This window comes from Melospiza georgiana, chromosome 9, assembly GCF_028018845.1.
Source record: "Melospiza georgiana isolate bMelGeo1 chromosome 9, bMelGeo1.pri, whole genome shotgun sequence".
Classification (NCBI taxonomy): domain Eukaryota; kingdom Metazoa; phylum Chordata; class Aves; order Passeriformes; family Passerellidae; genus Melospiza; species Melospiza georgiana.
In genome coordinates, this window is record NC_080438.1 from 26,226,663 (window position 1) to 26,248,677 (window position 22,015).

General features: G+C 41.5%; 1 protein-coding gene and 1 long non-coding RNA gene across 3 annotated transcripts in view; one reads left to right on the top strand and one right to left on the bottom strand.

Annotated features, from left to right (window-relative positions):
* Positions 1 to 2,193, bottom strand: part of LOC131087098 (uncharacterized) — a 23,481-nt gene extending 21,288 nt beyond the window's left edge. For both annotated transcript variants that reach the window (XR_009114837.1, XR_009114836.1), the window contains exon 1: positions 2,121 to 2,193. This is a non-coding gene — a long non-coding RNA (uncharacterized LOC131087098). The remainder of the gene's footprint in view (positions 1 to 2,120) is intronic.
* SHISAL2A (shisa like 2A) lies at positions 2,018 to 21,658 on the top strand. Its single transcript, XM_058030492.1, has 4 exons — positions 2,018 to 2,278; positions 9,946 to 10,085; positions 16,329 to 16,406; positions 20,376 to 21,658. Exons 1-3 carry the CDS (start codon positions 2,097 to 2,099, stop codon positions 16,358 to 16,360), a joined length of 354 nt encoding a protein of 117 aa, XP_057886475.1. The 5' UTR covers positions 2,018 to 2,096; the 3' UTR covers positions 16,361 to 16,406; positions 20,376 to 21,658.
* The last annotated feature ends 357 nt before the right edge of the window (positions 21,659 to 22,015 follow it).

The window sequence follows — 22,015 nt, forward strand, 5'->3', positions numbered from 1 at the left end:
GAGAAGGAAACATATTTTATGAGGTCTGAACAACTAACTCTTACTGGAAGAGGTCTGTGTTTTGTAACTGGAATGATAAAAAAATGTGATTTTTCTTCTGACATAAAAGATGATGCACATGTTTCCCTGGTCATTGAAGAGCCTCCCACTCCCACTTCAAATCCTGTTTCTGAGTGTCTCATCAAAAGAGAATGGTTCTTTATTTCAATCCTCCAGCAATCACGTAGTTAATTTAGTCACTGAGGTAGATAACTCAAACATAATTTCAAATGTTTCATATAAATCTTTCCAAATAATTGCAACAAGAAAGCACACTAATTATTGTCACCCAGTAATCATGGCAAATACAAACTGATTGCATGGTATAAATGAGTATACTGATTGATGAAACAAACAAACAAAAAACGATGTTATCACCCCAGAACATTTCAGCTTTCTTTGAAACTAAATTTCTTTAAGTTTGGACAAAGGATCCACCTTTACTCCAACTCTGACACAGATCTATCTTATACTCATTAAGAATGAGTCCAAGTTTGTGTAAGACTGAGCATAAAACTGGGATGGGTAATTTTATTTGTTCCACATCACTGCAGTAATAATTCTGAGAGGAAAATAGTTATCAGAGTTCTGACTAATGAGAGAAAAATCTCCAAAAGTAAAACAGCAGTGTGAAATGTAAAAACAACCAAGAATATTCCCTATTCCTGAAAGTCTCTTGACCACTTGATTTGAGAATGTTCACTTGAAAACATGAATTGAATGACTCCAGGGTTCATGACTCTCTGCCCTGGTTGTTGAATTCAGGTATGAACAGAACCTCAGTGAAAACAGATCAAGAAACTATAAGACAAAGAAAAAAACAATCCCAGACAGATAAAGAGAATCAGAGAGAAACACAAAGATGGCAATTCACGTTTTGGAAGAAAACAGTTATTAGCAACTGAACAAGGTACATAAAGACATTTAAAGAGATTAATATCTGTAAGACTGGTATTGGACATTTCTCCATCCTGGGAAGTTGTAAGACTTTGGTCTCTGTTGTGAACACAGAATTGGCGACTTCACAAAGTCTTGAATCAGGCTCCAAATCCACGGCATTTACCCCTGCACTTCTTGGTTTCCACCACACCACATGTTGTTTAGCTGACTGATTCATACACATGGTCTGAGCAACCAACTGATGGCTTTGGGCTGAGGTTCAGCCATCCCTCCCTCATTAGAGACTTTCCTCAACCACAGAAAAACATCTCCCATGTCTTGGTGACTCAAATGACCAGGAGATTGGTCTCATCATCTCAAATAACACAAGACACACAATTAAATCCTAACACGTACTGACACTATTGAGGTGAAAAGGCTGCCTTGTGGTCTTTGGTAGATCATTTTCCTATATGCATTTCAAATAAGTCAATCTTCAATTTTATAATGAAAATAATTGATCTGATTGTATCTGATTTCATCGAACAACTCAAGTGATGAAGTTAAAACTCACAAAATCTCACTGTCATCAGCCTTTTTCTTTGTTGATATTCAACACTCGACTTCTCCTGATGTCCCCTTTTCCGGAGTCTTTGCACCAGCCACACCACTGTCATTCATCCTCTCACTTTGTGCAGTTCATTTTTAAGTGCTGAGCCTGGTTTTGAGCTGGAGCTTTCCCCCCTCATCAATCCAAGGGGGCCTGACTTACAGAAGTGTGATCCCTCCCCATGCTCTCCCTGTTTTGCCTATCCGAGACCACACCCAGGCTACGAGTAAGGACGGACCCCTAAAAGCTCTCCTCCACATGGCACCCAGCGCTGAGGGCCAGCCGTACCCCAGCCTCTGAAACCGCAGCCCGGGGCGGGCCGGCCCCTCACGGCGCTCTCCCGCCCTCCGCTGCCTGCCCTGAGGGCTCCCGCCACTCCCCGCCCTGTGGCGGCCCCGGGGCCAGTGGGCGCGGCGGTCCCCGCCGCCAGCGCAGCCCCCTGCCCGCCCGGCTCCGCCCGCCACAGCCACCTCGCCTTCCCTCGCCTCTCCTCGCCTCTCCTCGCTCCCGCCCGGGTGCCACCGAGCCGAGGCGCCGGGCGGGCAGCGGGCGGGCGGGCGGCCGCGCCATGAGCGCCGAGTGCAGCAGTTACCTCAACGCCGACAAGGTGCTGGTGAGCGGGTTCAGCTGCCCGCGGGCAGGCGGCGACGCCCGCGCCGTGTTCTGCTGCGGCTTCCAGGACATCAAGTACTGCTGCGATGACCCCCACAGCTTCTTCCCCTACGAGCACAGCTACATGTGGTGGCTCAGGTAGGGGAGCGGCGGTGCCTGCCGGGGTAGAGGCGCCGGGCGGGAGAGCCGCGGTCGCCCGAGCTCGGCTCGGGTGTGTGTTTGTGAGGTACTTGTAAGTGGGCACTTTCAGGCTGCCTTTGTCCCGCCGAGAGTAGCGGTAGAGCTGCATCTTCGGCCCAGAGAGACTCTTGCTCATGCCAGGGTAGTTTCTGAAGGAAATAACTCGTGATCTTGGGAAGGAAGGCTGGGAAACGCTCGGTGCCTCTGGCAGAGCATCCGGAGCGTCTCCCGCCCTTCGGGCGTGAGGGGAGCGGCTGTCTCGGGGCCTGAGCGCGTAAGATGCTGCGTGCCATGAAGTTCCCAGTGACTTGAGCTACTTTTCCATGTAAGATAAAGCACTACGCAACTTTCCACTTGGAAGGGGCGGATAACGAGCCTGGCGCTCTCCCGGGATAGTGCAGGGATCCGCCTGGCTCTGGCCGGATCTCCAGCAGCGGCAGGGAGGGCTGCGCTCAGCCAGCCCGGCTGCTCTCTGTGCCTGATTCCCCTCGGGCTCCTCAGCGTCCACAGGCTGGCCGTGTCACGATGTTAGTACACCTCTGCATGGGGCTTCCACTCTGTTTCTTACGGACTTATTATTATCCTTGATTTTGTCAAATCCCCTCTGGGCTTGCTTATACCGTCTGCTTCTGCAACCCTGGTGGCAGCAGTCACTACCTGCTGTTCGACTATAGATGCTTTTATCTGTTTTATATTGTTCCCTACTACTTTTCCAGAGTGTCGTCTAGTATTCAGATTGTGAGATTTGGTGAACAGCAATTGCAGGTTCAGTTTCTGCACAGTGTTTAAAGCGTTGTGAGCATTTGGGGCATCCATTCTCAGCTTCACCCTTTCCAAACTGGACAGCTTTTGGATTATCCTTGAGGCAGATGCTGTGTCACACCGATCGTTTGGTTCCATCTCATCCATACTGTTTTTCACTCCACAGGGCTGGTGTTGGAGGTGCATAATCTGGAGCTTCATGTCCAAGGTGTGGGTGTGGCAAGGTTCTACAGAGTGGCCAAATGTTGCCTCCGATCTTGGTCTTGCTCTCAGTTCCATTCTGGTGGTGTCCAATGAGTTAATGTCTTTTTATGCCATTCATATTGACTCCATTATTTCAGTGAGCTCTCACTGAAGACTCTAAAACTTTTCTGGAGTTCAGAACTGCCTGTTCTGAGTTTATTGCTATGTAGGCTTGGTTTTGTTCTTTATATGTTACATTATGTACACGGAAACTCATGTATACCACTTCTGCCTGCTCACTTAGTTTTCTTGTAGTGTTCCTTGCCCTCAGCATTTGATTGCTTGTAGGGGCTTAGGATCACCAGAAACTCAAATTTCCTTCTTCACCAGGTCATGGATGAAGATCTGAATAAAAATCTCAGTGACATTTCTTCACACTGAAAAGGGATGACTTAAGCCTTGCACATTGCTCCTTATGCTTTTAAGCAGCCTTAAATTTGTAGCAAAACCTTTCCCTAATCCTATATAAATTCAATCTTTTTAACCCCACTTTCAGTGCAGGGCTTTGTCCAAAGGCTTTTTGAGACACATAACTCTGTCTGCTGGGTTCCTCTATCCATGTGCCTATTGACACTTCACAGACTCCAGCAGGTTAACAAGGCAGTGTTTTTCCCCTCATCCTAATGCTGATCCTTTCATTAAAGATTTTATGTCAGCAAGCTGCAAGAGCCATCAGCTCCGTGGGGTGGAGCATGGTAACGAGATGACTGGGGGTAGAGGCTTTGCCATCAAAGGACCTGTCCCTCATTTTTGGGGAGGGTGAACTTGGGTATCATAGCCAGGCTTGGATTCAGCACCGTGCAGCCAGACACCCTCAGCACCTCGGCCAGCAGCTCTGCAGTTCCACATGTGAATTCCCTCAGGGCTCCTGAGTTAATGCTGTCCAGTACTGAGGACTTATTATTTTAATTTATCTGATCTAATATTTAATGTATTATTACCTAAAATGTGCTTTGTCTGGTGCAAAGAGTGGGTCACTTGTGGGGATCTCCCAGCCATCCACCTCTGTGACAGACACATGATTATTTGGCTTCTCTGATGTGAGACACCTCCAAGTATCCTTTTTTACACTTCTGATGTCAAAAACTCTGTTTTAATGCTATATTTTTACATAGCCTTTGAGTGTTTCAATCACAGTAAACCTTCTCAAGATGGCAGAAAAACTGAAGGAATAAGTTAATATTGCATCACAATATCTCATCTGGACGTTGTAGTGAAGACTCTTAAAGCTTGATCGTTTCTAAAACTACCTCCAAGAACTGAATCCCAGGAGAGGCTTTTATTAAATACCTCTCTGAAAGCTCTTCCTTTAAAAAGATTTTGTAGGATCTGAGAAATGACTGCTTAGCCTTCATCTAAGTCAGAAATTTGGGCCCAAACTTTGAAAATTAAGGATTTTTTTTCTTTCTTTCTGCAGTATCCCTAAGCTGCTGAAAGGTCTCATGGAAATTGCCATTAGTGGAGTTTTGGTTGTTAATTTCTGCCATAAATTACTATATTTGTTGTAGAAAATAAGTGAACAAATACAATTTACCTCTGTAAGCAAAGTTACTGAGTGGTTAGAATTGAATCACTTCTTATAAATCTTTTCAGTACCAAATAGAATAATTTTAGTTATTAACACACTGGAAACATTATAGCATTACATCATTTTGGAAACAGTATACATTTTCTCATGACAGTTCAATTAGTAGTTTAAAGAAAACATAAAAACAACATTTTTTGCCCTCTCAGAATGTTTTGATGATCACTAGACTTACTGATATTGGTTGGTAACAGCCAGATGATAAAATAATCCTTAAAATGCTTCTTTCACCCTTTGAAGACACACTTTTAAGACATGAAACCCTTAACATTTAAAACTAAACAAGAGTTAAGCAAACCAGCCAAGGAAAGTCTGGAGATGGAAGGGGAAGGAGTAGGAAGCTGTGATGGGGGAACTCTTTTAGCTTTTGCTGTACTCCAGAACTTGGGGGTTCTTTTCCTAAATCTTCATTTGCTTGACTCCCCGAGGTATTTGAAAGCAGTGCCTGAGTGCAGCACGAGTGGTTGGTGGGATCTCAGAGCTTCCTTCAGTTTGGTGGCACACCAGGTGGAATTGCAGGAAACCCTTGCACGTTTCCCTTGTGCTTTTCCTGCTGTGGGAGGGACATGGCCAGGCCTGTTGGCATCCAGCTCAGACTGGAGCAGTTCATGGAGAAGCCAGCAGCCTTGGCAACCCAAATCAATAGTTTCTTGCTGGCCTATGCTCTTCTCTTTTCTTGCCAATTCTCTACTGCCTGTACTATGTTTAGAACTAGACACTGCCCATTCCCTTAGCAACATGGAACCCTCTTTCCCCCTCCCACTTCTGCAAAAACTGCAATATTTGACAACAGCCAAACACCTGCTGAACTGGGAGCTGCTGGACTATCATAGATAATAGACTATTGAGCAACTCTGACACATTTCACATTTTCTGCAAAATTTATTATATATAATTAATAATGTTATTAATTTCTGTCTTATAATTTTTTTTTGCTAAATAAAATAATAAAGTTTGGAGTTTTTTTAATTATAGATCTTGAAAGACTTATTTCCTCAAAGAAGAGGGAAAGATGAATTTTTCTGTCTCTTACAGTTGTCAGAAGCCCATGGAACAGGGAAGGCAACATTAGGAAAAGGCAGAATTCATCAGAAGGTTACTCAGCTTTTGAATCCACAGAACACAGATGCTATAAAACACCAGTGAGCCAAACACTGAGCAGCTCAGCCTCCAGAGCAGTGTGCTGTGCATGCCCATGCAGTTGTCACATCTGCTTTACCTCCCAAGCTGAGTGGAAGGGGAGAAATGCTGAACACGTGGTGTTTGTACTGAACTGCAGCAGTTATGTTCAGTCAGCCTTTTTGTTTCTCTTTGTTCTAAAATAATTTATGCTTATTTTTGTCCCTCTTCTATGAAGTCTTATTCTTATAATGGCCTCTTTCAGTAGAATTGTAATAGAATTGTAATATCAATTCCAAAGCTCTATCTTTTAAGTTGCATGTAATAATACATATTTGATTAAAATTCTGTCAAGCCACATATAGGTTTTACTCCAAATGCCTTCTTAATTAATACCTACATGGTGGCCTAATACTGAGGCCAAGCTGTACCAATCTCCAGGCATCTGTTTTGGCTTTCCAAAATAGCAAGTCTTTTGTTTCTCTGTGCCATTCTTCCAGTCTCTGGAGAATATTTATCTGTGTGCTTTGCAAATACTATGAACGACACGTCACTGCGACGATGGCATTGGGAACATTTGATTTACTTGCATCTGGGTGACTCATGAGCTTCCTCTCAGTCTCTCAGTGGGCAATTCTGCCTCTGCTCAGCCAATATTGAAATTTTTCCTGGCTTTTGAGGGTGTGGATGGGCTAATGTTATGAACTAAAAATAACTCTAGGGGTGTGATGCTGATTATCCACTGGCAGACAAGTGGATGGACCCACTCAGCAGCTCTCTGGACACAGCCTGGGGATCCCTGGGGAGGTACTGGCAGAGTGGAGCCTCTGCTGAGTGAAGCCTTTGGCTGTACTGCAAGCCTGGATGTGGCACCCAGTGTAACAGCAGTGAAATGTGTGGTATGGCTCTATCTTTATGTGGAAAATAACTTGGGAGAGTTCTGTTTGGATCTCCTACCAAATGCAATATTGCTCATGTCAGGCCTTTACTGCCATCTTTATGCAAGGTATTTGCCGTGGGATTGAGTGGGTTGTTAATGCTGGAGGTTTTGTTCACTAATGAGGCCACAGCTGATGACAAGAGGGACTTTTTAGTTTGCTTGTTTGGTGTCTCTGCTGTCAGACTGATCTCGAAGACACACCCTGAGACCACAGACTGCTACCATGTGACTGCTGGGTGCCCTTCAGACCCTGCTTAAGGTAAAGAATGGAAGGTGGCAAAATGCTTTTAGCAAGGACTTTTTAAAGCAAAATGCTTTTAGCAAGGACTCTTTAAAGATATGCAGCACCATAGTAATTGCTGTAGAATCTAGAGGACATGCTGTAAGGTTGTCTTTATTTTCAGGAGTGTGATTGTTAAAGTGGTCAGTGATCACAGTTATTTGGTGTTTTGTTTCTAATAACAGCTTTAATATGTAAAGAATGAAAGAAAATATTGTATTCTGTTTAAGAAATGTCAGTATTCAGAGCTGTGGAAGAGATATTAAATTTCTCTGAATTAGATTAATTAAGAAACAACCCTCCATCCCCAAACTTTAACCAAAATTAATCTTACAGAACTTAATTATACCTTCTCTGTGGGTTGAGAGCTTCAGCAGTTTGAGAACAATCTGGTAGCAAAACATTGTGTGTTTAAAAAGAGTAAGTACACATTGTCCTGATTCCTGATTCATTCAGGAAGTGGAATCAGAGTATCTGTTTGGTTTTGTGATGCTGGTGAGATCTTCTCATCTTGCTGCTGGGGCATGATAAACATTTCTTGTAGCACATAACCTATGGTGAGTCTTTGACCTGGAGAGTTCCTCAGGTTTTTCTTGCCTTTTCCTTGTGTAACTCCCAAAGCATCTTACACAAGCTGTGTAGTGATACTGAAAATTCCTTGTGCTCTGCAACAAGCTGAGTACACAACTGTATTGTCCATGTCATCTTCTACAACTGCATGGAGGAGAGCTACAGCCAAGAAGGAACAGATGTCTGAATAGAAAAATGTATAATCATTAATATGTCTTTGATCTATTTGGCTTTAGGGCAGCTGACTCTGCTTAATGTTTGGATAATGGTGAGCAACCTCCTTAGTCCTGCACTATGGGCTGGAATTTAAATGGAATCTTACAATGAAGCTTGTACTGTCAACAAAAAAGCACAAATAACTATTTCTGAAGAGCCTTGGTTGTATCATGTGATTCTATGGCTATTCAGCCTTCTGTAATATGTATTTCTTCTATTTTGTTTATTTGGGTCAAGGTGTTCCAAGTGAAAGTGCAAAATAAGGCCAGAACCCAGGTGAGATCTCTGAGTGTAGGTCATATTCAGATTCCATAGTAAGCAGAATATTGCTTGCCTGCAAATTTTGTTTGAGCCAAAAAACAGTAAGGAAAAATTTGCTTAATATGTACATATATGCACAAACACATCAGGATATCCTATTTAATGCAGATGATAAATACCATGAAAAATCTTCAGAAGAGTAAAGCTGTTCTTTGCAGAACCATTTTGCTGATAATAAATTATTTTTGCTGTGCATGGAGCTAAATGTTGCCCAAACTTCATTACTGAATCTGACCAGTAACTACTTAAGACCTCATGTGAAAGTCATAGCAATATCTGCTGCTCTCATCCTGCTGATTTTAAGAATTTCTCCTGTGGACATATCTGTGTGCTGCTGCTGTGGGAGCTTGTAGAAAAGCTTTGCAGTATCTTGAATGTAAAATTCATAAAAACATCCCAAGGCACAATTCTTCTCATCTTCCTGCAAGGCCACAGTAGAGTTCACTTCTCCCTGATGGCAGTGATATATAAAGGCATTTTTATGACTAGAGGATGGAGCTTGTAGAACTCAAGACATTCATCTCTCTTCTGTCCTTTTGACGTCTGTCAAAATTGTAAATATGCCAGAGCAGTAATATAAGGATTCTCAGTCCTCAGACTCCTCATCTGTGACCAACAAGCTGCTGTTTAATTTCACCAGAAGTCAGGAACTTTGTCATGGATTGTGGAATAGAGGACTGGAACATGGAAGGCATCAAATGGCCCAGGAGAGTGTAGGAAATGATAGCTAGACTGTATTATATGGGTCCTTTATTTCATCATGAGAATTTTATGCTAGGAAAAGACTTGAAAATAAGGGTTGGAAATCAGGAGAGATTTCAGTATATACATATACTGTCTCACTGCGTGCCTATGGGAAATGTATAAAGTAGCTTTTATTCTGTAGGATAGCACCTTGATAAAATCTATGTTACAGTACTGCATGTTTGGCCTCCAGAGTAATTAATTCCTACTTCTTTGGTGCCTTTGATATTGTGAGTAAATTAATTCAGCTTTAGTTTTCCTTTTACTGTGACAAAGATCATGAGAGAATTTCTCCAGTCTTGATTGGAGATTTATTTCATTAATGCAAAGGCAGAACAGCAATCACAGTACTCCACCCTGCTCTGCAGAGCTGCTAACAGAACTGAATAACATAGATTGCATGGTTTTTTGTACTACACAAATGGCATTTCAGACTGAAAATACAGCTTTAATAGTCATGTTGTTTGAGCTGCCTGGAACCCTGGAATCCTTCTCTGTATGTGTGCACTGAAGAACTTTTTGATCTCACTGATATCAGTTACTGCATGAAGTTATTTCTGATTTTCATAAATACACTTTAAGTCAGACTCAGGAGTAATATGCATGAAATGTCACTGAGGGCCAGATGTTCAACTGCTGTGTAATGACATTGACCCTTCTGAGGGCAGTGAAATAACTGCAGTTTATGCAATTGAAGCATTGAGCTCTAAACTTTGATTTACAGTAAAATACAGAGTTACTCCCGTGCCTGAGTACAAGCAAACTCCAGACATCATCTTGACCAATGTTTTAATGGGTCCTCCAGGCTGTTTGTACACTTAATTATTTTTGTTTTTCTCTCTTAGTGTTGGAGCACTCGTGGGCCTGTCAATAGCAGCAGTGGTCCTGTTTGCTTTTATCATCACTGTGTGTGTTCTCTGTTACCTGTTTATCAGCACCAAGCCACGCAGCAAACTCGATACTGGTTTGAGCTTACAGACAGCAGGTAAGACCATTGTTATTGATGTGCATTATCACCTGCAGAGGAAAAGCCTTACTCTGTCTTTAAATGGATGTGGAGGAATCCAACAGTGTGTGTTTTCTTTCTGATGGGAATGTCAAGATGTAATCAAGCTGTCCTGCTGTATGCCTGCTCTGTGAAATCTGTACCAAATTCAAAACATTTAGCACGAGCTTAGTATATTTATTTAGTAGTAGGAAAAGTGTAGAAGTTTGCAATACTGGGTGAGGGTAAATTAGCCCCTTTATCAGGAAGAGACTTATTGATTTAGTTGCTCTGGATTTCCTGTCAAGAGTACATAAACATAGTAGTGATTCATTCTAGGAATAAGAATCTCAGGAGAGAGTTTAAGTGTATTTTCTTGTGACAGAGAGAGGTCATTCTTTTTTTTTTTTTTTTCCCTTTCTTCCTGACATAGGATCTAGACTATGAAGACTAAAACTCTTTGTTTCATTAGCAGTAGTCCATGCCTTTGTGCCCAGATTGTGTTGGCAGATGCCTGCAGGAACAGTGCCTGTAGTCTGCACTAACCCACTCACATGGGAAAACTGCTGCTGCTGCTGCTCCAGTTCACTACATTTGTGAAACCTCCCTTGGCAAGAAGGAGTGTGATAAGTTTCACCCTTTGTCTTGGACGTCCTAAATATTTAAATGAACTGCTTCAGCAGTTCAACCAGTAAAGCTGTAGGAAATAAAAGGAATGTTGTACTTATGTAGGCGTTGGAAATTCAACAAATTCTCGGAATAAAGTCCCCTCAGCTCAAGTTTTCTCTTTACTTGTTACTTTAAAATTACTTTCTACCCCTGCATGGCAGTAAATGACCAATGAGTTACTGTAATTACAGCTCATTATAGAGCAGTAAACCCCCTCCTGAGTGTCTAGTTAACACAGTCCACTTCATATCAAGCTTCCTATGTGTAATTTTCTTCTCCAGGGAATGCAGGCTTTGGTTTAAAAGTGGTTCATAGAGCTGTCAGAACTGCAAAGCCTTCCTTTGTAGCTGTGTGAGGTGAGCAAGCTGCTGAAGTCACACATTCAGCAAACTGCTACTAATCTACAAATTGAAAACTTCACACTTACCCTGGAGAGAGAGTGGAATTAAGACCTGCTAGCTAGAACAGCCTAAATAAACTCTTGGGTGGGATGAACAAAATGCTCTCGTGCTCCTCTACAAGATGGTTGTGTCTTAATTATAAACAGGCATTACGTTTTGAACATGTTGCTGTTCAATTTCTTCCCTCAGGTTTTCCTGCTACAGCAGCAGCTCTTCATCCACTGCCAGGACAGCAGTTCTGTATTCCTCATGCCTTTTATTTTTGTGCCAGACATGTTTGGCAGGTGAGGAGCTGGGAAGGAGGCAGGTGCTACTGCACCCCTGCTGCCAAGCAATTCCATCTTTCTGTAGGGACTGGAACCCTGCTGCAATCCCACATCCTGCTTGGGTGGCAAAGGCTGTTCCTCCCTTTCTAGGATGAGGTGAACAGCATCCCACTGATGACCCAGCATTCATGTAGGCATTCCAAGCCACAATTCCAAACCCTATGAAGCTGGGAAACTAAGGATCTTTGCTTTTTCCCAGCCATCTTCTGTGTGGTTTGGAGCTTTGCTTGGAGAAATTCCTTTGTATTTAAACATAATTTTGACTGCTCTCATCTTGTGTTTTTTGCTTTTATTATTCTGCTTCTTTGGCTGCTTCAAATGAAAATTATTTCACATCCAAATTCTCATAGCTTTGGCTGTTGGTGAGGTGGGTTGCTGGAAATTGAAAGCCAGTTGCTTTGCCAAGGTTGAGAGATCTTTGGAAATGTTCTAGGATTTCACTGACAAGCCTGAGTGCTTGCCTTCATCATACTTGGGTTTCTTTTGCATGGAAGTCATGCAAGGGCTGAGTGTCTGACAAGATGGCTGGTTAGCTGATTGCAGCCCTGGAGAAAATAAAAACAGCCTCTCTCCTCATCTTCCAGTTCTTCTGAGAGTGCAGGATAACTGTACATAAGCAATTAAAACAAATTAAAAACTTAAAACAGTTTTTAGATGCTTCAGAAAGCTGCAGGCCTGAGGGCTGTGAGTTTTAAGTATGAACTCAATTCAACACAGCTTTTTCTGAACTAGCATAATTTTGCCTTTAGATGAAGGCTGTGCCACACTTTAGTTGTTGTGCAACATCTGGATCCCTGGAGCACCCAGAGAGCACTCATTTTTGAAAGCATTATTTTTTATTATATTCAATTTCACCCATAATACAACAGCTCAGTTGGAGTTTCATATCTCATTAAACAAACAATTGGTTATTTTATGCCTTTCCCTATCTCACATAATAGCAAAAATTGGTCATTGTTCTTGGGCTCATCCAAGATCTCCAAAATACAGAAGTGGAGTGGTTGAATTTTTACAGAAATAATATCCAGATCAATGATAAATCTAACAATAAACTGAATATGAAGCCCTTTATTAAAGTTTCTGATGCTACAAAAGGCATATCAACTGGAATTTGCCTCTGTTTGTCCTTAAACAAATGGTCTTCCATAGCATCAGCACAGATCTTCCACAGCATCAGCACAGATCTTCCACTGTATCAGCACTGAGTGTTAGAGATTGGGTTCTTGAGTTAGCTAAGGATGTTTTAGCCCTAACAAAAATTTACATTTTAATCTGAGCATTGAATTTGAGGAAGAATGAGCTCAGCCACTGGAATAGACAAGGAAGAACTACTTAAATGTCACTGGAGTTTGACATTTCTGTTTGTAGAGTGCAGAGTTGATCCATAATAGGCAAGACAGTATGTGCAGGCAAACACATATAAATGAAGATCCTGCATTTCAGTTGCTTGTTAAGCTTTTTCCAAGAGAAAATATTTTTCATTGAACTCATTGTAGATGTTTTTGTTTCTCCCATATGAAGGCTGGGGATGTATAATAGTGGTAAAAGAAGGCTGGAAGAAATCCAAGCCCTGAAAATGCAAACATGATGTATTTATTCAAGGTGAAAGAGAATTTGGTCATGTGCTTTGTTCTTCTTTTAACAAAAAAAAACTTCCTTTTTTTGCCAAAGATTTTCCCCCTTCAAAATGTGGGAAGCTAGAAGTCACAGGATTTTAAGTGTTTTGTTAAGGCTGAATGAATAATGCTGGAACATCCCCAGAGTGCAAGATAAGGAGGACTGAGTAAATATTGCACAATTGTCAGGATGGGAGTGGCAAACAGGCAGAAAAGGGGAAATTCAACACACCTTGGCTCTGAGAAAGGTGCACATACCCTTGACCAGGCAGCTGATGGGAGAGGAGTGATCATCTCTGCTGGCCCCTGAGAATGGGCTTTGCCATCAGAGATAGAAAAGGTGGAGAGAGTCTCTCCACCTTGCTGACCCAAACAGTTTTTAATCACATTTTCTGAGTTGCCCTGGTATTTCTGCCAGGTCTGGAAAGACCTTTGAGATAAAGTGTTCCATGCCACTGCAAAGCATGAATAGCAAATTACATTTTATGATGGTAACTAATACTTCTCCCTTAAAATTTAGCACAGGAAAACCTCTGTAAATGTGTTCAGAGTCAGACAGAGACCTTTGGGTTGGAGTGTGAAAGAACTGTGGCCTTGTAAATTAATCATAAGTGCTAGGGAAGATGTGCTTTAATAGAAGTTATTAATTCCTTGCTCTTGCAAAGCAGTGACATCACAATATGCAAAAGTTCATGGTTTCATTTCATAACAAGGAAAAACACAGCTTTAAAAACAGCCAGATAACTCTTCTGTCCCTATTTCTGTCCTTAATCAAAGATTCCTCGTGGGGAGTTATTCACATATATTAAATATTCAGGTATTTTGATGAAAAAGCACCAAACTCTCACACATTGTTTTTCTTAGCTCAGTACAATTATCTGACTATTGGTTGTGCAAGCAGATAGCTGCTGTCTGAATTCAGATGCACTGCTAGGCTTTTAGAGTGTACACCCATAATTTTGCCTTCTAGGTTTGGGAGTAATTTCAACAATATGGTGTTCTTGTAGCTGGCTTTAAATTTCCCCTGTTAGGCTTCTTTTATCTTTAACATCTACCTCAGATTTTTGTATGGGGAAAAATCAGCCAAAAGGACTCAACTGTTGAAAAAAACCACTTTTTTTTTTCTTCTTTTTAGGAAATGAAGAAAATTTCCATTTTAAAGCTGGGAATTCAAATTTAATGGAAGGGTGCATCACTAGAACAGATTTAATTTTGAAATGTCTTTATTGGACTCCTTGGCTTTTAAATTTCCCAAACTTTCTTGTAGCAGCAAGATTTTTGCAGCTCATTAGGAAGGATGTTTTTTACTACAAATATACCCATAGCTGCTGTAGGCTTCAAAAATAAAGTGTCTTCCTCTGTAACTGATAAGATTTTTTTTTTTCTTCTTTTTGGGTTTGTTGTTTTTTTCCAGCTGAAAAAACTCAGTTGTTTTCAACTAAGATCTTAGCTTAAATGCTATTGTGCAGATTTTTTAAAATGCTAAACTACCAAATCCTGTTTTTGTATTTTTGAAACCAAATTGCAGTTTTTTCAAATAAAATAAAATAAAATAAAATAAAATAAAATAAAATAAAATAAAATAAAATAAAATGCAGCTTTCAAAACACCTCAATAGCAAATAATTCCCCTTTCCCAATCTGCTTTACTTCAGGTTCTTAGTAAATTAAAATATGAGCATTCTCAGCTTTTCATCCCTTTTTGGATATAGGGAATCTGTTTTTCAATCCCTTCCCCACACACTGGCTTGAGAAAAGTACCCTGCCCAGTTAAGTTTATCTTTTCTGTCTCTTTGTGTTGGTCCACACTTGGGAAAATGGAAAATGAGGTCAAAGACAGTGTTGAACTAAAGGGTAATGGGAAATCCAGGGAGGCCTGGGAGGAAGATTGATGAGCTCCACAAGGAGAATCAGATGACAGGATAAAGCAGAGAGAGCCTTTGGAGCTGGCAGATAAAGGAGGAAACTTCAAGGAGCTGAATGCTCCTGGGAGCTTTGGGAAGAGGGATGGGACTGATGGGAGCAGCAGAGCAGGGAGGCAGCGATGCTGCAGGGGATGGAGAAGGTCCTGGGGGCCAGCAAGTGGAGCAGTGGCTGGGGTGGGCTGGGGAGCAGATGGTGCTGGGGGAGAGATATGGACAGGGAGCCTGGCAGAGGGGGAATCATGGACAGGGTTGAGATTTAGGGCAGAGAAATGGGAGGAGAGACTCCAAATTTGACTTGTTATTCATGGATGTGGGCACTATCATGGGAAGGACAGTAGCAGAAAATAAGGACTGGAAACAGAATGAGAATAGTGGGAAGGGAATGAAAGAACAAATATCAGGTAAGAAAGAAAATAAAAATGAGTATATTTAGGGAAGTCTTTTCTTTTAAAGTTTTGTTTTCTGCTGCCAGCAGGGATCAGTGAAAACTGGCAGAGTATCTCTCTCCTCCCTTCCTGCAGTGATCCACTGCAGGCTGCCTTTGCTTTGGTTACTCTGCTCAGATGGGCAAACTCAAGTTATCTGCACTGAATCAAAAGATTCCTGCCCTTCTGCTCCAAGCAAGTGTCTGTATCAGTTAGCTGGTGGAATTTTAACTATTACTTACATTAACCTATGAAGTTGTGCTCTGAAAAACAATATTCAAATGCTACTAAGCTTCAAAACCAAACACTGAGAAGATGGGAGATGCCAGAACTAAAGATTTGGTGGGAAATTGGTAAAATGCTTAACTAAAAAGAGTTTTATCTGCTCCTGTCATCACATTAATCTTTCTATAAAACTTGGGTAACACTTGCAAAGAAATACTGTGAGCCTCCCTACACACACTCAGAGCTTTGGGGTCACTGGATGAAGGTGGTTGAAAGCAGCAGTGACTGATTATGTTTGGAGAGGGATGAAAGTTTGAGATTCCTGATCTGCTTTCTTGAATATGGGAAATTTTTAATGCAATTTCTTTCAGGAGACTTTCTGATTTCCTGCTACATGCCCAACTCATACCACAGTGCTGCTTCCTTAAACTGCTCTTCACTTTGATGTTTATTCCTTTTTAACACAAGTTAATAATTGCAGCCTCCCTGAGGCCCAGGAATGCAAAGTGGAATGGATTTGATCTGTCTCATCTAAAAATTGTAGAAGATTCCAGGAACTGTGGTTTTTCTAGTGCAGTGGGCATATTTATGTATTACTACTTGCAACTGATGGAAGAATAATGCTCTTAATTCTTCTAAAATGCCTTTGTTTTACAGACAGTGAGGCCAGAGGGAGTTCAGTATGTTAAAGACAGAGGCACTGAATGGATTCTACCAATGTTATGAAGAAAAGAGGTATCTTGAGAACATTTATCTTATTCTGTTGTATTTGTATACTCTCTACTCTGTTTTACATGGATTTTATAATATTATTCTTTATGTGGGTTTTTAACTTTTTGAAAAGCACTAGCAAACTGTCTCTGGCTGATTTATTTATACACTGCCCTGATGCTGTCCTTGCACAGGGATGTGTCTGCAGAGACTTGGACAGAGTCCTTCCCCAGACAAATCTCTTCCAGATTTACTGGCACTGAATACTCCATCATGGTTATGTGCCAGACAAGATTATATTCCCTTATGCTTTATTGTCCTTTCCCTGAGCTGGCCTGGGTGCACCAGAGCTTACTGAGGAGGCAGACACTGTAACTTATTCAAAAGAATTTCTTTAGTGATGAATTGCCAGCAAGGCTCCTGTGTGATGAAGGGTGAAAGCAGTGAAGTTCTGTGGAGCAGCTTAGTCTTCCATTTCTTCCTGGGGATGCAGGAATCAGTGCCAGGTAAATTTTGCTACAGAACTGGAGAGGGTTATTTTGCAAGAAAGTTGATTTTTATGCTGAAATAATGTGTAAAGGTCAAACTGCCTATGGCACAGACCATGCAGAATAGTGTTTAAAATGTACCCCAGTACAGATGAATTGTACTTCAGACTTAAGAGGACTTTATAAATAATGCAAAGGACTTCAGATGGCATGAAACATGCATTTTACTTTCTGCAGGGGGTGAAAGCTCATGGCTTAACAGCCACAGAATGTGAGAATAGCTGCAGATCACCAATGTCTAGCACAAGAAAAATAAGTGGTCCTGTTTGCTCAGCAGTTGTTTTCAGATGAGCAGGAAAGTAAATGAGTCAAGGCTTCCCTGTTTCACTTGTACCCTTAAAAAAAGCCACACTGTGCATCCCAAGTGCACATGCACCTTTCTCAGAGCTCTTTATCAGCATAACAAGTTGATTTTGGCTCCTCATTCTTATAAAAAGACTGAAGTGTAACAAAACTAATTTCAAAACTCCTAACCACCTCCACACATTTTTTTTTTCTGCTGTTGCAAATGAAATGGCTTGTGGGAGAAAAATGCCAAGGAAAGACTAAAATGGATCCTGCAGTCAGAAAGCCGTCTGTAGTGAGAAAATCCAAAAATATCCCAGGCAGGCACCAAGTACTGAGATGAGCTGAGCTCTGTGAATGTGGCATTGCTTTTTGAAGGCCAGGAGCCTCTTGTTTCCTCATGCTTCTCTTTGCCTGCTTTTCTGTCATGGTAGAGGGGCTGATGTTTATAAGGTGCCCGCTAGCACCCTATAGAGATTGGGAGAGACTTGAGAGAGAGCTGCAAAGGACTTGGGTAGGGTTGGAATGCATGCATTATATAAAAGACCAAAATAATCTGGAAGTTTTTTTGTGGGTGAAACACCCAACTTTTTTTTTTTTTTGAGGCTGGCATTGTAGTGAAGACTGAAAATACTTGTGAGACCATTTGGAGCTAAATCCAGGAAAAGTATGTCCTTAGCCTGTGAGCCTTTTTGCTTCCTGATTCAGAATGGAAAAGGAGGAGTTCAGATCTTTTCTGAACTTCAACACATAATATGGCTAAGGGTGGATAGAAATTCCAGGTCTCTCGTTGTTTTTTGTCTCCTGCTTTTCACATGTGCTTTCTGCAGATTTCATACCCACACCTGTCATGGAGAGCCACTTCACAGTGCAGCATTAAGCCAGAGAGTCCATCAGTGCTTACAGATTTCTCCTGCTGGGAGAAAGCTAAAGGTGCCAATTAGATTTCCTTTAGCAGGCATATTTCTTCTGCCAAATTCACTGAGTTTTAATTAGGAACAGGACCCCTTGTGCCTGGTGTAGTTCAGCATACAATTCAGGCTTGTTTGCTTGCTCTTTTCCAGCAAAAGGGCAAACACAGCTCTTAGCTTTACAAAGGGAAAGGAGAGGAGCTAGGCAGATGAAGGCATTGCTTCTAACTTAGAGTGATAATACATTAAATTATTAAATAGTTGAGCTATGCGCAAGAAAAAGCTGACACAGATTTAGTGAAGACAGATCACGACAAATCAATCTAATTTCTCTCTTTGTCAAGGTAATTTTCCCTATCAGGTGAGTGGGAACAAGTGGCTGTGATTACAGATCATTATGAAAATGCAGTCAAAGGGAAATTTTCAGTGACTCATTCTCAATTCTCAATTTTTGGAGGGAAGAAGGATGTCTTGGGAAGTGTCTGGCACATTATCCCAGACAAGTAGTAAGAGCTTGGCTGAAGAACTAAAGAGCACATGAATAAAATTTTTGAATGACACCACCCTGAGAAGGGTTGCAAGACTCTGGGGCTAAAACTACCTTTCAGAATTATCTGTGCCCTTGAGAAATGTTCCTAAATAAAAAGTGAAACAGAATAAAAATCAAGATACTGAAGTTAAAAAGGAGAAACCAAGTCCTCAAGTATAATTAAAGAAGCTGACTAAATAGTAAAGAAATGCTTCGTAATATCCAGTGTAAACCTCCCCTGGTGCAGCTTTGAACCTTTCACTGGAGACCAGGGAGAAGAGATCAGAGAATCACAGCATGGTTTGGGCTGAAAGGGACCTTCAGGATTATCTAGTTCCAATCCTGCTCTCATGGGCAGGGACACCTTCCAATAGACCAGGTTGCTCAGAGCCTTGAACATTTCCAGAAATGGGGCATCCACAGCTTCTCTGGGCAACCTGTGCCAGGGCCACCATTCTCTGCACAATCCCTCCTCAGGAAGCTGGACAGAGCAGTGAGGTCACCCCTCAGCCTCCTTGTCCCTGAACTAGACAAGCCCAAGGCACTGCTCATGGGACACTCCTTCCACCTGTCCTTCCAGCCCTTTCTGCAGCTTTGATGGTCTCTTCTGGACGTTTTCCAGTACCTTAACATCCTTCTTAAACTGTGGAACCCAGAACCACACTCTGCATTCACAGTGAGCTGCAGCAAGGCTCAGTACAGCAGGGTAACCCTCTCTTGTGAGCAGCTGGTTGGTTATTGGTGTCTGACACACCCCAGGGTGGGGTTTGCCTCCTCAGCTGCCAGGCCACGCTGCTGTTAGCCAGATGGCAGTGCTGGGGAGGTGTACAAATCTAACTTTACAGGTATGTCTCAGCTTTTCATTTAAGTTCATCAGGAATGTGTAACCATCCTCAGAGTCTTCAGCAGAAAATAACCTAGAATCTACAAGAAGTATCACTGATAACTCAGATGAGCATCATTCCTCTCAGTGAGCCAGTACTGATGTTCTTTGCTGGTTAGGATGCTCTTGCTGATGCCAGTTGCCATCTGCCTCGAGCCCAAGACTTCAGAACTTCTGTCAGTAGCTGAGTGAGCTGAAATTGTCCAGCCAGACTTCAGTGCATGTCCATTTTTTGCATATCCAGACAAGCATTTGCTTCTTAATCCATCTGTACCAACAACTGTTGTGTTTTACATCAGAATCAATCCTGCTTTAATGAGCAGTAGAGCAGTAGAGCAATTTATTTGTATAGAAATTCCTCAGGTGTCATTTGGAATATATTCTGGTGCCTTTCAGGGTTAAAGGCACACATTGAGAGTATGTCTATCATGAAAAAGAAATTAAATACATGGTTTGATGTAGATTTTACTGGTGCATTTTCCAAGAGGCACTGCATAGAAATGTTAGGTGAATGACTGTCTTTATCTACAAAACGTTTTTTGTTTTGTTTCAGCACCATTGTGTGTGGGCCTTTTTCACTTGCCCAGCACAGCAGCAGCAGAGCTGCCCATCCACAAACACCCCCAGAGGAGGCACTTAGTGTTTCATAGCTCTAGTAATGCACTTTAGGGGTGCTGTTCCTCACCTAATAAAGGTTAGGAATACAATGAGATACTTGGAAAAAAGTATCTGTGCCAGTGAAATGGATTGAGCTGTGTGGTTTGTTCTGGATTCTTTTGTAGGGGAAAATTCATGCCTTTTTCAGTCTAACTCATAACTGTTACTGGTATTTTCCAGATACAGAGCTGCATCCATGACAAAGCCCCCACCAAAACAAGCTGTTGCAAGAGCCAAGTGACTTCAAGGCACTTCCTAAGGCACAAGGATGGACTGTGACTGTAAGCCACAAGAACCTGGCTCACTCTTCCAGAGGTGTTTCCTGGCTCTTACAACCCCTGTTGATAGCCAGGGCCAATCTGAAGCTGTGCCAGGCTGTTTGTGTATGGTTGCTACACTGAGAAGTTGTGTGTTTTGATTTGCACATGTCAGCTACTGCTGTTCAGTCATTTCCATGCAAGTTGTCTCTACCCTGTGCAATTCCAGTGAGATAACACAGTTGTTAAGCACAGCAGAATTTGGCACACCATGTTCACCAAGCTTTATTTTAAGCTTTCCCCATGTGCCATCTCAGTGTGGTGTCTTCATCTCATGAACAAGGTTGTCTTTAGCCAAATGTGACTGTTCAGTGCACAAACCAATGTGAATGTAGTACCTCAATAAAATCTGACATTTGTGTTGTATTTTTCTTAATTAATCATTTCCCCTCATTTTTGTTTCCTCAGAAGATTCTTGTGAATCTTGAGATTATTTTGAAGAATTTTCTAACAAAAGGTGAAGTTAATAAAGAATAAATTTTTGTAGGGGAGCTAAGATTTAAGCTGTTTTCACTGGCATTGGTATACACTGAAATGAATTGAAGTAAACATCCACAATTGTTTTGCAGATTCTTCATCTAAACATGTTGGAATATTTCTTGGGAAGCAAACTAAAATTTTCCGGTAGTATTTCAGTTTGGAGCACTAATTTGTGAAGTGTTGAACTTCCTTCAGGTAATCAAAGAGCTCTAATTGCACATTTTATTTCTCCAGAAGTCTTAGGAACAACCAACACAATCTTAACTGTCATATTTGAGTTGTCAGTTCTTTCAAGCTTTCAGTCTTGAAATCATGAACATTAGTGATAATGATTTCTTTTCATCTTGTGAGGGTTTTTTTAAGGTGAGTGATCAAAAGAATTTGAAAACTGTTTAACCATGCTGTTGATATGAAGGCAGCAGACATTATAACTTCCATTTGCAGATCAGGCCTAAAATATTTACCTACCATGTCAATTTTGTCTGTTGTTATACTTCAACTTGTTAAGTCAGAATCCTTGTCTACCGTTTGGGAGTGACATCTTTTTGTGTGGTAGTGCTTGAAATTTAAACTCTGTAGCTGTCTGGTACTGTGCATCAAAACCCCAAAGTGCTTCTGATCTCATCTGCTCTTGTGTGAAATAATACACCAGTGCCTCCCATTGAAGCAGAGAATGTGGTGTGTGTTCTTCCAATAGCTGTCCATATGTAATATCTCATTAAACTGCTCTTTGCCACTATGGACTGGGAGAAAATTGAAACCACATTGGATGCATAAAGAAAATGTTTTTATAACAACAGGACAGAAACCTGATCTTCCAGCCTCATAACTTTCTAGACTGGGACTGTCAAAGAGCAGAAGGGAAAGGATTTATGAGTTTTGCCATCTGGTTTCCTTGGAGGATGCCAGCCATGAGATAAACATTCTGGAAGCATATGCTTCATTTTGAACCACCAATAAAAGATTTATGGAAGATGAAAAAAAAATATTTAGGTTATTTTAACTTCATTCAAATTTGAGTCA

Coding starts and splice junctions, on each gene's coding strand:
- SHISAL2A (XM_058030492.1), top strand. CDS start 2,097: ATGAGCGCCGAGTGCAGCAGTTACCTCAACGCCGACAAGGTGCTGGTG. Junction 2,279..9,945: donor AGCTACATGTGGTGGCTCAG/GTAGGGGAGCGG, acceptor TTTCTCTCTTAG/TGTTGGAGCACTCGTGGGCC. Junction 10,086..16,328: donor TTTGAGCTTACAGACAGCAG/GTAAGACCATTG, acceptor TTTGTTTTACAG/ACAGTGAGGCCAGAGGGAGT.